General features: G+C 38.3%; 1 protein-coding gene across 9 annotated transcripts in view; it reads right to left on the reverse strand.

The window, feature by feature from the left end:
• SGCE (sarcoglycan epsilon) overlaps positions 1-15436 on the reverse strand; it is a 66834-nt gene that overhangs the window by 35237 nt on the left and 16161 nt on the right. For 6 of the 9 annotated variants that reach the window (XM_032785364.2, XM_032785361.2, XM_032785365.2 and 3 more), the window contains exons 2-5: positions 12120-12242; positions 8795-8952; positions 3870-3942; positions 26-224 (exon numbers count right to left, since the gene is read on the reverse strand). In XM_032785364.2, the coding sequence (XP_032641255.1) occupies positions 26-224; positions 3870-3942; positions 8795-8952; positions 12120-12242 (553 nt within the window). Of the gene's footprint in view, positions 1-25; positions 225-3869; positions 3943-8794; positions 8953-12119; positions 12243-12792; positions 12917-15436 lie in introns of all 9 variants that reach the window. The other 3 variants (XM_032785366.2, XM_032785368.2, XM_032785360.2) reach the window with 3 other exon arrangements.

The following is a 15436-nucleotide window of genomic DNA, read 5'->3' on the forward strand; positions in this document are numbered from 1 at the left end:
GATATATATACACACATGTGCTTACCCCTCTTTCATATCATTAATAGGAAGTGGAACTCTGCCTCCCCTGTCTAGAGCTGAGGTGATGTTTATAGCATTCAAACGCTCTGGTTGCCACACATTTTTCACTGCTCCAAGAAAATCTCCAAGAACCTCACTTGCTAACATTTCTTCTACATTCATGTTCTTTATGAAGAACTCCGCTTGATATGGTAAAGGAAAATCTAGTTGTGAAGGAAAAGAGTTATGTCTTTATTACAAAAGATCTAAAATAGTGGTTGAGTACTGCACTACTGACTTATTAAAGAAGACTGAGGAGGCACCTTCCTAAAATCCTTTTATAATACCAAGTTATACTCTGATCTGGCCCCTCTTGTTTAATTATCAAACTATGTTTATTTATAATAGCACCAACTATTTTTTAAAGAAGCACTCAAGCTTTGCCCTATTGATGGAGCTATTGGCAACCTGCAAATAACCTGAGGGCTGATCCTCAGCTGGTGTAAATTATAATACTGCTGTGACTTAAATTAAACTATGACAATTTACGTCTGCACAGGATCTGCCCCCTGAAGACAACACCTAATCTGATTAAATGAAGAAAATTGCACTATCCTACTCTTGGGCAAAGAGGAGTGGCCTGCAACAACTACAAGTCCCAGCCTGAATTGCTTCATACACTGACCTGAGAGGCATAAGATGATTAATTCAAGATGAAAGATTGTAGGCTGGAACCTATAAATGTAATAGGCCACAACATCATGTTCAAACTGAAGGTGATGACAGACTATACTGTAGGTCTCACTTTAGTTTCCTCCAGTCTAAGTAATCAGTAAATTCAAAATGCACAAACTGTCCACACCCACAATCAGAATGGTCTGCTAAATTTTACAGAGAGTTGGGCAAATAACTAAATTTTTCAGCTGGATGACAGTTCTGAAATATATGTTGAAAAAAAATCAGTTTGGTCAAACCAAATCTAATTTTTTTCTGACTTTTCAGTTGATTGAGAAATTCCATATCAGGTGTATTTCATAACAGGAATTCAAACCTCTATCTCCCATATCCCAGGTGAGTGCCCTAACCACTGAGCTAAATATTATAAGGGCAGTAGCAGATGCAGCATCACCACCACCATAACCTTCACATCCTCCTCCTCTGGTTGTTTTGTGAATGGTCAAAATTATTAGTGTCAAATTCATAGATTCAGGCTGACCAAAACAGATTTTTCAGTGAAAATTCGATTTGCCCGAAAAATTTGCCCAGCTCTAATTTTAAGACAGATCAGTGGTGCTGGTATTTTTAAGGTGATTTGTATTGTTTTCAGTTGTGAACTGTGACTTGTTTGCAACTTGGTTAACTTGAAACATCTACTTTTTTAAATGTAAAAGTTACCACAGAACATTGTCTGCTGCACCTGAGTGCTGCAGTTTTATGTGCAACTATCTTTGTGGTACTGTGCATTTGCATCCTGTGCACACTCAAATTCAATAAGCACATTTCATTTTTTCCCCATAGATAGATATTCTAAAAGAACTCAGAGGAGGCCAGGAGTAGTTGTCAGAACGCTGATAAAATTAAAAAGCCTTCTTTCAAATATTAAAGACAACCCAGAGGAATTTTCATTTTACGGGTCTCATTAACTCAAATTACATGTATTTATATCTTGTTTTCTGATTTTATAGATACTGAATATTTTATTTACATTATTACATACTGCAAACTGGTTACAAACTGTATTGAAGGACACAGGTTTTCGTAAATGAATATCAAGATGCTTCATTTTTAAATCCTTTACACTCTTCTTGGAGATGCTATTTGATTTTTTCACTTATTGTTTTGCACTAGCTTTTAAATTTAGTAAAATGAGACTTTCACAATCTTTCATGATACAACAGATGTTATTAGTTAAGCATGATAGGGTATATTGTACAAATCAACATAGTAACATTATGAAGATGAAAGGGATGTTCACACTGGAAAAAATTTTGAGGAGAAAAAATGTATGCAAAAAATTGTTCCCTGACATTTTTCCTTGTTTCTTTTGCTACTTTTAGACTAGATAGATGCTTTGTGATTACATACCAGTTTTCTTTCTGAGTTTTTATGACATCTGTCTATAACTGTGGAAGTGATTGTCACGCATTCAGCATTATGATTTAACTGCAGTGAATCATTTCACAATTACCTAAATGCATTTGGAGGGATTTTCTTCCTCTGGTGAGACATCAGCTATTGGCCTCTGTATGTTGTAGGGATTTAGCAATAAAATAAGTAGTACATGCAAGAGGCATATCAAAGTTAAAAGCCTATGTGTTGCTTTTAAAATCTAGGGGATGAAGGCGTGGTATTGCAGGGCCATGAGCATTACAGCTCTGATTCAGCAATGCACTTATGCACATGCTTAAAGTTAAGCATATGAGTAGTTCCATAGTTAATGGAACTATGTGCATAAAATTATGTGCTTAAATGCATTGCTGGATTAAGGCCAAAATGATCCCTATGACAATCGGAAAAGGAAAAAGAAAAAACCACTATTGCTTTGTGGCACCCATATTTTTTTCTGATAATAGGACATATTCTCTACTCAATGTAAGTATTACACTGCCAGTGACAAGAATAGGAGTTCTGTATGTGGAATAGGAGAGAATATATCCAATGTTTACATAAAAAACTAAAAGACTGCAGAGAAGCTGCTCCCAGAAAAAGCAGCAGTAGGTAAGGATTTTTATTTGCAGGGGGTGTTGACTAGAGTATATAACAGGAAAAGTGTGGAAGAGAATGCAGCCCTTTACCTTATCATAAAACATTCTGTTATGTGCTACGCTTGTGACAATCTCTTTGTGTATGACGCTTGTTTTGCCTACCCATTGAATACCAAATCAATGCAAATTACATTTCTTTACCACTTATGTTTCTTTTTTTGACTAACCTGCACTATCATCTACATTTCTGCTTAATGTGGCCCAGTGAACCAGATTCTGTACTTAACAACACTGTAGGTCTGGAGCAGTTCCATAGACTTCAGAGCTGCTCAAGATTTTCACCAATATAAATGAAATTAGAATTTAGCTCATTCTATTTATTTGGAGGATTTTTTTCAATGACAGTTGATAGAACATGCAACTAGCTGTTTTGCAAGGCAACCTGAATCTTGAAGGTCACTGCTTGAATAAAGCGTTTGATATTATGAAATTCATTGTCTTTCATAAAGACATTAAAAAAGCATATTGGGCCTCCCTGCCTCCATTTCAAAATCCAAAATCCACTATTGCTGTTGACAAAATTGTACAACTCATTTTACCTCAATGGAGCAGTACTTGATTATGTCACTTCTTAATTTGACCCAGTGTCCCTAACTTTGCAAAAAGTTTTTCATTCTATACTTTAAAAGTCTAATCCTCCAGTTAGATATATCTTTCATTAACCAATAAAATGCAAACTAATGCTGACATCCCTGAATGTTTCTTTATCCTTTAACTTCGAAGGCTTGATGCACTTCTCAAATACAGCTCTCACTACTATTGGTTTCAAAACAAATACTTTGAAGAGATATATCCCTTGTATGTGGTGTAGGTGTAAAAAATATACAGTTCAGCACAAATTTGGTTCCAAAAGAAAAAAGTTGGCTCTTCAGAAGAATTTTCAAGAACTGGGCATAAATCAGCCCTGGTAAAAAAGGTTTAACAAAAAATAACCAACAGGATGAATCAGGACAGGGAAGTTTCCCTTACTTCCTCCTCACCACTCATGCTTTTAGTTGAAACACTGCTTAATGTTTGACAGTATTGTCATCTTAAAAATCATGTAATCTTAACAATGTATCACTTATACAATCTAGAGTGCTGCAAAATCTCCTCTGTACATACCTTCTGCTGACATTATATTAATAATCAAGTTATGTCTTGCAGTCTCAAAGGTGCGCCTGTTATAAGCAGTGATCTAGAATAAAAACAGATGACACCAAAACGGTAGTACAAATTGAAAACCAAAATTAAATTAATGAATTCAGCAAAGAAATTGGGGGGAGGGATAGCTCAGTGGTTTGAGCATTGGCCTCCTAAATACAGGGTTGTGAGCTCTATCCTTGAGGGGGCCACTTAGGGAACTGGGGCAAAAAATCTGTCTGGGGCTTGGTCCTGCTTTGAGCAGGGGGTTGGACTAGATGATCTCCCAAGCTCCCTTCCAACCCTGATGAAAAGTATTGTTTTTCTTAAATTAAAAATATTCACTAATATATGTACTGTATAGACTCATCCATAAGCCAAATATTTTTGGTGAAAAAGTGACATCAAAGATTGGGGGTCAGCTTATAAATGGATCGACACCAAAATTTGATGATTTTAAACTCTATGGCAGGGATTGGCAAACTTTGGCATGCGGCTCACCAGGGTAAGCACCCTGGCAGGCCGGGCTGGTTTGTTTACCTGCCGCGTCCACAGGTACAGCCAAACGCAGCTTCCAATGGCTGCGGTTTGCTGCTCCAAGCCAATAAGGGCTGCAGAAAGTGGCATGGCCCAAGGGATGTGGTGGCCACCGCTTCCCGCCGCCCCCATTGGCACGGAGCAGCGAACTGCGCCCAGTGGGAGCCGCACTCAGCCAAATCTGCGGACACGGCAGGCAAACAAACCAGTCTGGTGTACCAGGGTGCTTACCCTGGTGACCCGCGTGCCAAAGGTTGCCAATCTCTGCTTTATGGAATCATTGAATTGAATATCTAATACATTGCCATTTTGTTTACCTGCAGTGTCCGCAAGCATGGAGCCCCTCAGTTCCCTGTGGCCGCGGTTCACCATTCCCGTGATCGGCCGAACCTGTGGACGCGGCAGGTAAACGAACTGGACCCGCCCACTAGCGGCTTACCCTGACAGGCTGGAAGCCAAAGTTTTCCAACCCCTGAAATATAGGGTTGGCTTATGAAAGGATCATAACAGTTTTTGCTATTTTTACTTATCCATCTTGGGAGGTTGGCTTATAAACGAACGGGCTATGAACTAGTATAAACGATAATTATTTTTATTTTTGAATACGAAAAAAATAAACTCTATGGACTATAAATATAGAAACATGACAAGATGAATGAATGAGGAGGCCTACCTGCTTTGACGGAGCACTATATCAAATAAAGACATCTTACTGGGATTTTCACACTAATCTACCTAATTATTTATGTTGCACTAATATTCTCAGATACCACATGGATAACATATTTACATATAAGTGGTTGGCCTTCCCTAGTCCTGTATTCTTTTCTCTCTCAGCTCCATTTCAGGAACAAGAGGGAGCAGTTTGTTTGGGGTTTTTTCTGTATTTTTTTCTTCTTTTATTGACTTAAGTATGATAAAGTCAAAGAGTAGAGATGGGTTTTGTGTTTTGTCCTGAAGGCTGTAAGGTTTCTATTCATTCTTAGCTCCTGGTGGAGCTAACCTAACTGGTGATATTTATAGGAAAAAATACTGTAAGGTCTTTGGGACGGTGACCATCTTTTAGTTGTATATTTGTAGTGCCTAGCACAATGGGACCTTGATCCATGACTGGGGCTTTTACGCACAACCATAATACAAATAATAAGAATGCCAAAGTCTTTATCTTTAGGTGGGTTGAAAGCTATTGGGAGATACAGAGTATATGCTCCTTATTTTTGGAAAAATATGTCTGATATAATTATGTACAAGTACACAGAAAGGTACCTTTTAAATGCATGAAGGACCTGCGGTATTCATCTGATGGCCAAACGATCCCCAGTGGTTATTCTTTGATTGTGTTGGAAAGTTATACCATGACTGAACTAATATGAATTTTGGAATATGGTCTATCAAAATTGTGTATTTTTCCCTCTCCTTTCTTCCCCCCGCCATTACCCTCAAAAATATAGGTGTCTCATAACACAAATAGAAATAGATGGTCCCTGCCCAAAAGATCTGACAATCTAGCTTGACATGATTCAACAAAAGGAGGCAACAAAATATCAGAAGGTGGAGGGCAGGATAGTGGTTACATGAATGAAATTCTGCAGTCTCTCAGGAAAGGATAGGAATAACATAGTGGAGCACATTAGTTAAAAATAAACCAATAAATGACTCCTTGAAGGTGTCCCAGTAAAAGTAGGTCTTGAGAGGGATTGGAATGAGGAGACATATCGATTACAGGCAATTTTATAAAAGCAGCAGAGAATCCTGTGGCACCTTATAGACTAACAGACGTTTTGGATCATGAGCTTTTGTGGGTGAATACCCACTTCTCAGACTGAATGTACGTGAAAATTTCCACGGGGACAGGTATAGTTATCATGGCTAAGCAAGCAACGCTAAGAGATTAACGAGGTTAGTTCACTCAGTGGAGAATGAGGCCCTCTTCTCGGCAGTTGAGGGTAAAACCAAGGAGGAGAAACTTGGTTGTAGTTGGCAAGCATCGCATCTTTGTTCACCCTGAGTTGATGGTGTCAAATTTGCAGATGCAATTAAAGCTAGCAGTTTCTCTTCTGAAGTGTGGTCCCTGAAGATTTTTGCTGCAGGGATGGCCACCTTAAGGTCTGTATACGTGTGGCCAGGGAGTGAAGGCTCTCTTACAGTTTTGTATATTGCCATTCCTAATATTCTGATATTGTGTCATGTTATGCCTTTTCCGTAGAGACTGTCCAGATGTACATCGGGCCAAACTGGACGTTCCTATGGAAAAGGATAAATGGACACAAATTCAAGATTGAGGAATGGCAATAATACAAAACCTGTATGGCATAGCACTTCAAACCTCCTTGGCAACACTATAGCAGACTTAAAAGTCTGGTGGCCATCCTGCAGCAAAAAAACTTCCAGGACCCACTTCATAAGAGAAACTGCTGAGCTTCAGTTCATCTGCAAATTTGACACCTCAGCTCAGGATTAAACAAAAGGACTGCGATATGGCTGCCACTAACAAAACAGTTTCTTTCCCCTTGGTTTTTCACCACCTCAACTGCAGAAGAGGGGCCTCATCCTCCCTGATTGAACTAACCTCGTTATCTCTAGCTTGCTTGCTAGCATATATATACCTGCCCCTGGAAATTTCCACTACATTCATCTGACGAAGTGGGTATTCACCCACAAAACTCATGATCCAAAACGTCTGTTAGTCTATAAGGTGCCACAGGATTCTCTGCTCCTTTTACAGATTCAGACTAATACAGCTACCCCTCTGATACTAGGCAATTTTATGTAAGTTATTAGGCTGAAAATGTATCCTCATGGCTTAAAATAAGCCCAGGCAAAAACTCTCCAAGAGCAGAGAGGCAGTTCATACCTCATCAGGGCAGGTATGGGACAAACCCAGCCCAGCCTCACAGGAATGAAGGATGTTGGCCTAGGCAGCAACAAAAGGATCTGTTGGACTCGTGAGTCACTCCCTCCCCCTTCCTTTGGCCAGTTTGGGATTGCGATGATGTAATGCTTACTTGATTCTGAAGTGGGAGGGGCAAAGCCAAGAGGGAAGAAAGAACATGAGAAAAGGGAGAGACATTTCCCATGCTCTTCCTCTCTCTACCACCTACATGTACAGACACCACACCAAGCAACTGAAGCACTGATCAAAGGGAAGAGCCTGGCTGAAGAGCAACCAGCCACCCTGTGGTGAGAAGCATCTAAGTTTGTAAGAGCACTGAAAGTGTTAAGATCAGCTTAGAATGAGTTTTTCTTTCATTTCATTTTACCAAATCCAGTTTGTTATGCTTTTGACTTATAATCATTTAAATCTATTTTTATAGTTAATAAATCTGTTTGTTTATTCTACCTGAAGCAGGGCGTTTGGTTTGAAGCATGTCAGAGACTCTCCTTGGGATAACAAGCCTGGTACACATCAATTTCTTTGTTAAATTGACAAACTCATATAAGCTTGCAGCATCCAGTGGGCATATCTTGACACTGCAAGACGGAGGTTCCTAGGGTTGTGTCTGGGACTGGAGATATTGGCTAGTGTTATTCGACTGCACAATCCAAAAAGCAGCTTACATGCCAGAGGCTGAGCGTGAACAGCCCAGGAGTGGGGGTTCTCACAGCAGAGTAGCGTAAGGCTGACTCCCAGAGTCAAGGATTGGGATGACCTAGCAGATCACCGGTCCAGATAACACCAGGGAACATCACACGTGTACATAAAATTAACCATGTGTGGAACTGTTTGTAGGATCAGAACCCAGGCTACTGTTTATAGTTTTATCTTTGGAGAAGAATAATAAAATAATAAAATCAAGAGAAGCGATTAATCAAGAGTTTGACACAAATATATGGCTGTCCAAGCAAAACTGGTGGAACTGGCAAGTTAATTTAGCAATTTTGTCATAACGTTGTGAGCTGCAAAGTTGCCGCACTGACGTCCTAATCTGTGGTGTGGGACCAAAGGCATGACTGAGAATCATATAGCTTTTGTCTTTCAACTGCTGTTCACTATATAATTAGTACTTTTAAAATTTTAGAATCACATTCATATTAGTGATGTAGATAACAATAAATAGTGGTTTTTGTCAGCATTAGTAATTAGGAGATTAGAATAGGAAAATGTTTTCGTGTTAGTTACAAAAGTAAACCTGAATAATTTACTACTGAGTGATAAAAAGTAAATAAAAAAATCTGTTTATTGATTTAACGACTGTATTTGTCTGCACTGAAGGGAAAGAGAAGTGGTATATTTCTAGGGATGAGAAGTGCAAAATTAAATATGTAGACATTCTTCATTTGATTATGAAGTTATTTTGCACACTATTTTACATTAAGTGATAAAGATTTTAAAATGAAATAAAACCTTCTGATGCTTTTCAAGGAAGTACCTCAATGATGGTTGGTTTGCCCACATTTTCTATAGTTGGTGATCCATACAGCACTCCATCACTGTATGGTGTCCTCTGAATGTAGCGTAGCCATCCAGGTCTGTCAGGGTAACCCATTAAGTTGGTGTTAAATGTTATAGGATCATTACTTATCTCACCTAGATAAGATACACAATATTAGAATGTTTTCAAAAAAATGAACTTTATGCACCTTGTTTCTGACGTTTCCATTAAATAATTTTGAGTTCAGTTTTGTCATATAAACACAATTACTATAATGTTTTGTAACACATCATTGCAGTTCCATGGGGAAATAATAAAACTGTAATTTTTTTATTATCAAAAAGTGCAGTTTGAGAGATCCACACTCCTGAGTCCATGCCTCAGCATGTGTAATTGACAGGAATCCCATATTTGAAATGTATAGCCAACAGCAGAGTGGAGTGTGCGTGTACTTTCTTAGGGCTCTAATGACCCCAATTGCTAGGTCCTGGCTTCACAGGGGCCTGTGTTTCCCAGAACACCAAATCTTCCAGCCTCCCTACCAACAGAAGCAAAAGGATCCAAAGCCCAGTATTTCCAAGCAACAAAAACCTTTAGATTTTTGAAGGCTCTAGAGACAATGTCTACCTCTGAGGACCTTACTGTAAGAGGGAGACTGTTTTTTTTCCGCACCTTAACATGTGTGGTCGTGTCAAGACACACTGGTCCTCAACAATGATAACTGAGCAACAGATTTACTTTAGAGAAACTCTTCCAAATTTACCCCTAGATCAGAAGATTGGAAAGAGGCAATCGCTGCCAACAAGCTTGTGCCACAGGACAGGAGAGAGATAGGATTTTGTTTTAAGAAATTTGTGATAGCCAAAAAGACAGGAGGACAACAAGATTTCTCTGAGACAATTTTTAACTGGTAAAATAACACTTAAATATGGTGTGCTGGCTCTTTAATGGTAGACTCCCCATTTAACACTGTCCTGCTCCTGATTTCAGCACAGACCTCAGGAATGTTGTGATCTGTAGTTCCTAAAGCGAATGAAATTTTGAAACTCCAGGCAAGGGATGTTGGAAATAGGGTAAATAAGCAGCTCTTTTTTCGCACAGCCGGAGGATGCAGATAATGAGAAGGGAGCTGTGGACAGGAAGCACCTTGGAAGGACCCTGGGCAGTGGCCATCAAAAGTACCACTTACAGAACTGGATGGCTGGAGAAGAAGTGCCAGAAGAGGAAGCTCGATGTTTAAGACTGTTTTATTAGGTGATGTTGGGAAGGGCAAAGAATAAGTGGAAGCAAGTAAAGGAAGAAGCCTCGGGGAAAGGAACATGGCGAATTGGGATTTGAACCAGGCACTTGTTTCCTTTTCAGCCCAAGTGTACAGCTGCTGGTAGAGAGCAGGAAGAACTTCTCATTCACTTCACTACATGAATGGAGTGAGAGTTTGCACAGACATTCAGGAAGAGAATCTGTAACCTAGAATGAGAAACATCAGAAAAAGATTGTGCAGACTCTCAAGAAGAGAGACCCAGAAAGCAACAGTGGGAGAGTGGACAAAGAAAGTGTATGATTTGGACTTCTTATTTGGACTTTCATAATCCAGATGATGGATGGTCTTCATTTTAATTGGAGAGTTAAACACAAACCAAATTCAAAAATCAATGAAACCTCAGGGTGTCAGGGGAAATTGAGAATCAACCACGATACTACAGCAGTATGCTAAGTCATCAGTCAAACATGTTACCATGGCAACACAAAAAGCCCTCCCAACGTCACTTCTCTGGGAATAATGTCACCAGGGTGCTACAGTTGCCAGGGTTCATCATAAATTACCCCATTTCACAGTTTGTTCCTCAAAGTTAATTTTAATACATCAGCAGTCTGAGATGTGGCTTGTTTCAAAGTACTTCTCCAGGAAAGGCTCTATGATGCTAAGTATCTGGCAGAGCAGATTTGTCATACACAACAGTTTTAAACAAGGACTATATTGCAAATGTTGGGCCTTGATGATCAATGTGGTATTCATGATGCCTACAGGTGGGGCAATTTCAGTGGATCATGAGGTCACAATTGTACAAGTGAGAGATTCAGACAGCATCTGTGTAACATGCCTCAGACATGGAACTGAGATAGCAATGTTCTAGAGACAATCTGCAATTAGGAAAGGACTTTCAAATTCCTTCCATTTACATCCCTAAGCTGTTATCTCAGGAGGGGACAAATTGGGCACGAGATAGGCACATTTCACCATATTATTGGCCGGCAGTAAAACTATGTAGCTCCAGCAGTCACACACATGGAGCACAAACTCAAAAGTAAGGGTCTGTCAAGACATCCACCTTTAGAGAAGAAGATTAAAGAAAATAAAAAACAAATTAAGTCATTTTTTTTCTCGAGAATATTTTAAACATAACATTCAAACAAATGCTATTTTCCCCCAGTGTGGTTTCAAGGCACCATGTTCCAAAATCAAAATTAAAAAGATTGTCAATGAAGTAGAACTTTTCAATTTTACTTGCTTCTAGGAAGCAAATAATTTATAAGCAAAGTGGGGGAAAATGTCCTTTATCTTCATATAGTTTTTTAGATGAATTCAAACCTATGTTTTCTATCTTGCTAATGATCTTCCTGTGCTTTTACTTCATGGATGTAAGTCAAAACATTATTCTTATGAAAATATAGCCCTTTCTATGATAAAAGACTGCTTTACAATTTAAAAAAGTAACTGCATGTAGAAACAAAACAGGATTGAAACCAAGGAAGCTTACATTTTCTTTGAAAGAAAATAATCATCACTGCTCTATGCTAAAGACATTTAACATTTTTATTTTAAACGTTCCTTGTGTATTTAAAGTAATTTTATAAAATGTATAAGATGCTTTTTGACACAAATTGTTAATATCACTATTTATTTTGTAAGAAACTGATACAATCTCAAATGGGGCATTTTTTACAAAAGTTACCGTATGACTCAATCTTTTTAAAATTAAAATTAAGCTTGTACAACTACATATTTAATGGTATAGCAAAGAAAAGTGCCAGATTCTAATTTTAGATTCATAAGATGCATTACTGAACATTTCAAAGTCCATAACTGGGCTTCTCAACATGCACTGCAATGCATACCTGTAGTTCATAACCCTTAAGATTTAAAACCTCTTGAAATTATCCACTTACTTTACCAGTATAGAAGAGTCAACCAAAGTTAAAAGTGTTGAAGTGATATATGTTCAATACTGTACCACAAAGTATTCTAGATACATTTGAGATCTTGAATTTAAAAGTAAAAATGATATTTTTCTATAACACGGAAGATCTAAGCATCCCATACCAGGCTTTGGATAAGGAGGAAACTCCCCCTTAAAGTATTCTCTCTCCAAAACATGAACAAAAAGAACTCCAGCAGAAGGATAGACATTCCGATCAGAGTGCACCTTAGAGAGAATCGTGTACACTGAAAAGCAGAAGGAAAGATAAGAGACAGAAAAGTATAAAGTGAGACGTGCTCTAGACAATACAGCATGCAATACCATAGAAATTTTCATTTCTAGGGAAAGGAAAGCAACAAGCATTAGATACCTGTTAATAAGTTTTTAAAAGATTGTGTGGGTTTAAGAATGCAATACAAAACAAATCCTCTCTTTGTCCATTATGTATCCTCCAAGTCCTGTACAAGATTCCAGTAAACAAAATTAGACAGTTTTTAATATTTCAAATGCTAATCACGTACTTACTTTTATTATAATAATAATGATAGATAATGAAGAAGCCAATGAGTATTTTTGGAAACTTGTTTATTTGTGATATTCCATATATCAATAAAAACATATGAGTGTATAATCAAATTTCCCCCATATTTTTAACAACAAAAATAAGGAATAGAAGGAATAAAGTAGCCTATAGAGGCTTAATAACTTGTTTGTAAAGTAATTAAATATGAATATTTAGTCAAATACATCCTGATGAAGGCTGTTTGTAGGCAAGCAAGAACTTCATTATTATACCTTATTGTAATTTTTCCTTGTTCTTTGTTATTCTGTATTTGTACACTATCAATAGCCTCAGAACATAGGGTAATAGTCTTCCACTGTTCTGCATGCAAGACTCCCACGGACATCTATGGTAGTTCTGTGCACAAATTGAGGGTAGAATGAATTATATTAATCACACCACACACCAAGGGTAAAATAAAAATGTCAGTGATATTTTTTAAAGTATGTAATATTTACTACAAAAATTGAGTGCTTCTGTCTTATGATTACATCTCATGTTCTAAAAAGACATATTACTATCAAAAGTGTATATAAACTATGTATATACCATTATATTTGACACAGCCATAATGTGAATTTTTATTTCTTTCTGTTGCTCAAGGTAAACTTCAGAAGTTAAATTTTAAAGGAGTCTCCATCTACCCTCACATTTTTCACCTACAATTTTGCAGGTACAGCAAACCAGGTATTCAGATAAAAATAGACATACCATCATTTTTATTTGCAGGTTCAAAATGGGAGCCCAATTTTAAAATCAGGCCCTATGTGTGTGATATAAAATTGCTTAGTTTTATATATGGCACTAATCTAAACAATAACGTAATACATTGGTGTGGACACCTCATCTTCCCATAAGTGAAGAAGATTCACATTCTGTCAAACTAGAATTTTACAAGTTTATACATACTAGGATCATTCACAACAAACATAAAAAGGGACTCAGATAAAATTCCAATCAATTTTTATTTCTCCATCTAAATTATAAACTTGAACTCTTTTAGAAACAACTGCTTTTAATGTGTGAAACCACAACGAAGATTTTCCCAAACACTGGAAAAATCAGATTGCACACACAGCGGCGGCTCCAGGCACCAGTGCTCCAAGTGTGTGCCTGGCGCGGCAAGCCACGGGGAGCACCCTGCCGGTACCTGTGAGGGCGGCAGTCAGGCAGCCTTCGGCGGCTTGCCTGTGGGAGGTCCGCTGGTCCCGCGGATTTGGCAGCAATTCAGCAGCAGGTACACCAAATCCACAGGATCGGGGACCTCCCACAGCCAAGCTAACAAAAGCAGCCTGCCTGCCATGCTTGAGGCGGCAAAAAAGTTAGAGCCGCCCCTGTGCACACACAACACAAGAATGGAGCTGGATGGGGATGATATGCACTTCACACAAATTCACATTATGCACACCTGGATCCTTTACATGTTTTACTCAAATTGTTCAGCGGCAGGATTTACAATTGTGGGAGCCCTTGTTTTAGAGAACTAACAACTTGTTCTCATGAAAAACAGCTTTGATGGTAATCAAAATGAGACCCGCTCAGTGCCCTTTTCAGGGGTAAGCTTTGAAAAACATTGTGTCAAGTAGCATTTCAGGTGGTTGGCATAATTATAAATCACCAAAAACCCTTCTACAACTGCCTGAATCTGGAGAAGAATGTGCATTTGTCATAAGCTATTAGAGGATGAAAATGAACTTGCTCATTCAGTCCCCAATTGTCATTTCCATGACCCAGGCTGCAAAATATGGTGAGTGGGCTGGACAGAATATCTGCAACTCCTAGACTGATGTAATAAATTATTAAATGCATAGTATGCTGAAGATTTTTCTGGGTTTTTTATATTATTATTTCATCTTCTAAAGTCATCCTAGACTTACGTTATTTCTCATTAAGTGCATTCACAGAAAGGATGAAGAAAAGTGTCAGATACTAAAAGACTTTTTTCTAATTATCTCCTTGATAATTTGAGATTCATTAGGATGTAATGCCATCTTCACCAAACTTAAAATAAACTCCACTGTACATTTAAAGAGGTGACCCTAAGCTCATAAATTGTCATAACTACACTGAATAGAGTGTAGCCAGCTGAGAGTCTGCCCCAAAGAATGTAGACCCTCAAGCATAGAGTTTATTTGATAATGAATATCACACACCTTTCTGATAGGTGCTATGGAAGAGTGTGTAAAAATAGCAGATCTGCTAATGTAATATTTAGTTTCAAGATGCATGGTCTTTTGAAACAAATTTTAGCGAACTTTTTTCTTTAAAGCATTCGCTAAACAAGATATGCTTGAAATTTGCTGTTTCCAGTTTGCTATCTTTGATTTAATAACTCTGTTCTTTGACATCTTCCAAACTTTGTTTTCATTCCCATTATAAATATAGGAAGACAGGCTCAATGTCAAATGTCTCAATATTTATTGTATTAATGTGTGTTAAAAGTGAGTTATATTTACTATCATAAATAACCTCTTGAGGTTTCTAAAATATATCCACTATTTTAAAGAACAGTATAATATCAGCAAAAGGGAATCCATGTCCTCCAGCTGGCTAACGTGGAGCCACCACAGGCTGGCCAGCCTTCATACATGCTCCTTCTCCAGCAGAGCTACATGTGTTTGGGGCCATGGTGCTCATGAGGAAGCTGTTGGGTCTCTATAAGTCCCAGTCTGTGGGACTTGCAGCTAATAGGCACAGGGAAATTTGGTGGGGGGCCCCACTCTGAACTCCCTTGTTGCCATCTAGATCACCCATTTTTCACAGGGCATGGCACCATGCCACAACTCCATCCATCACCATGCCCCTTCTGCCCTCCCCAGTACTTGGTGCGTGTAGACCATCTCTGTTACATGGTGGCTACATGTGCTTAATTCTCTG

This window comes from Chelonoidis abingdonii, chromosome 2, assembly GCF_003597395.2.
Source record: "Chelonoidis abingdonii isolate Lonesome George chromosome 2, CheloAbing_2.0, whole genome shotgun sequence".
Taxonomy (NCBI): Eukaryota; Metazoa; Chordata; order Testudines; family Testudinidae; genus Chelonoidis; species Chelonoidis abingdonii.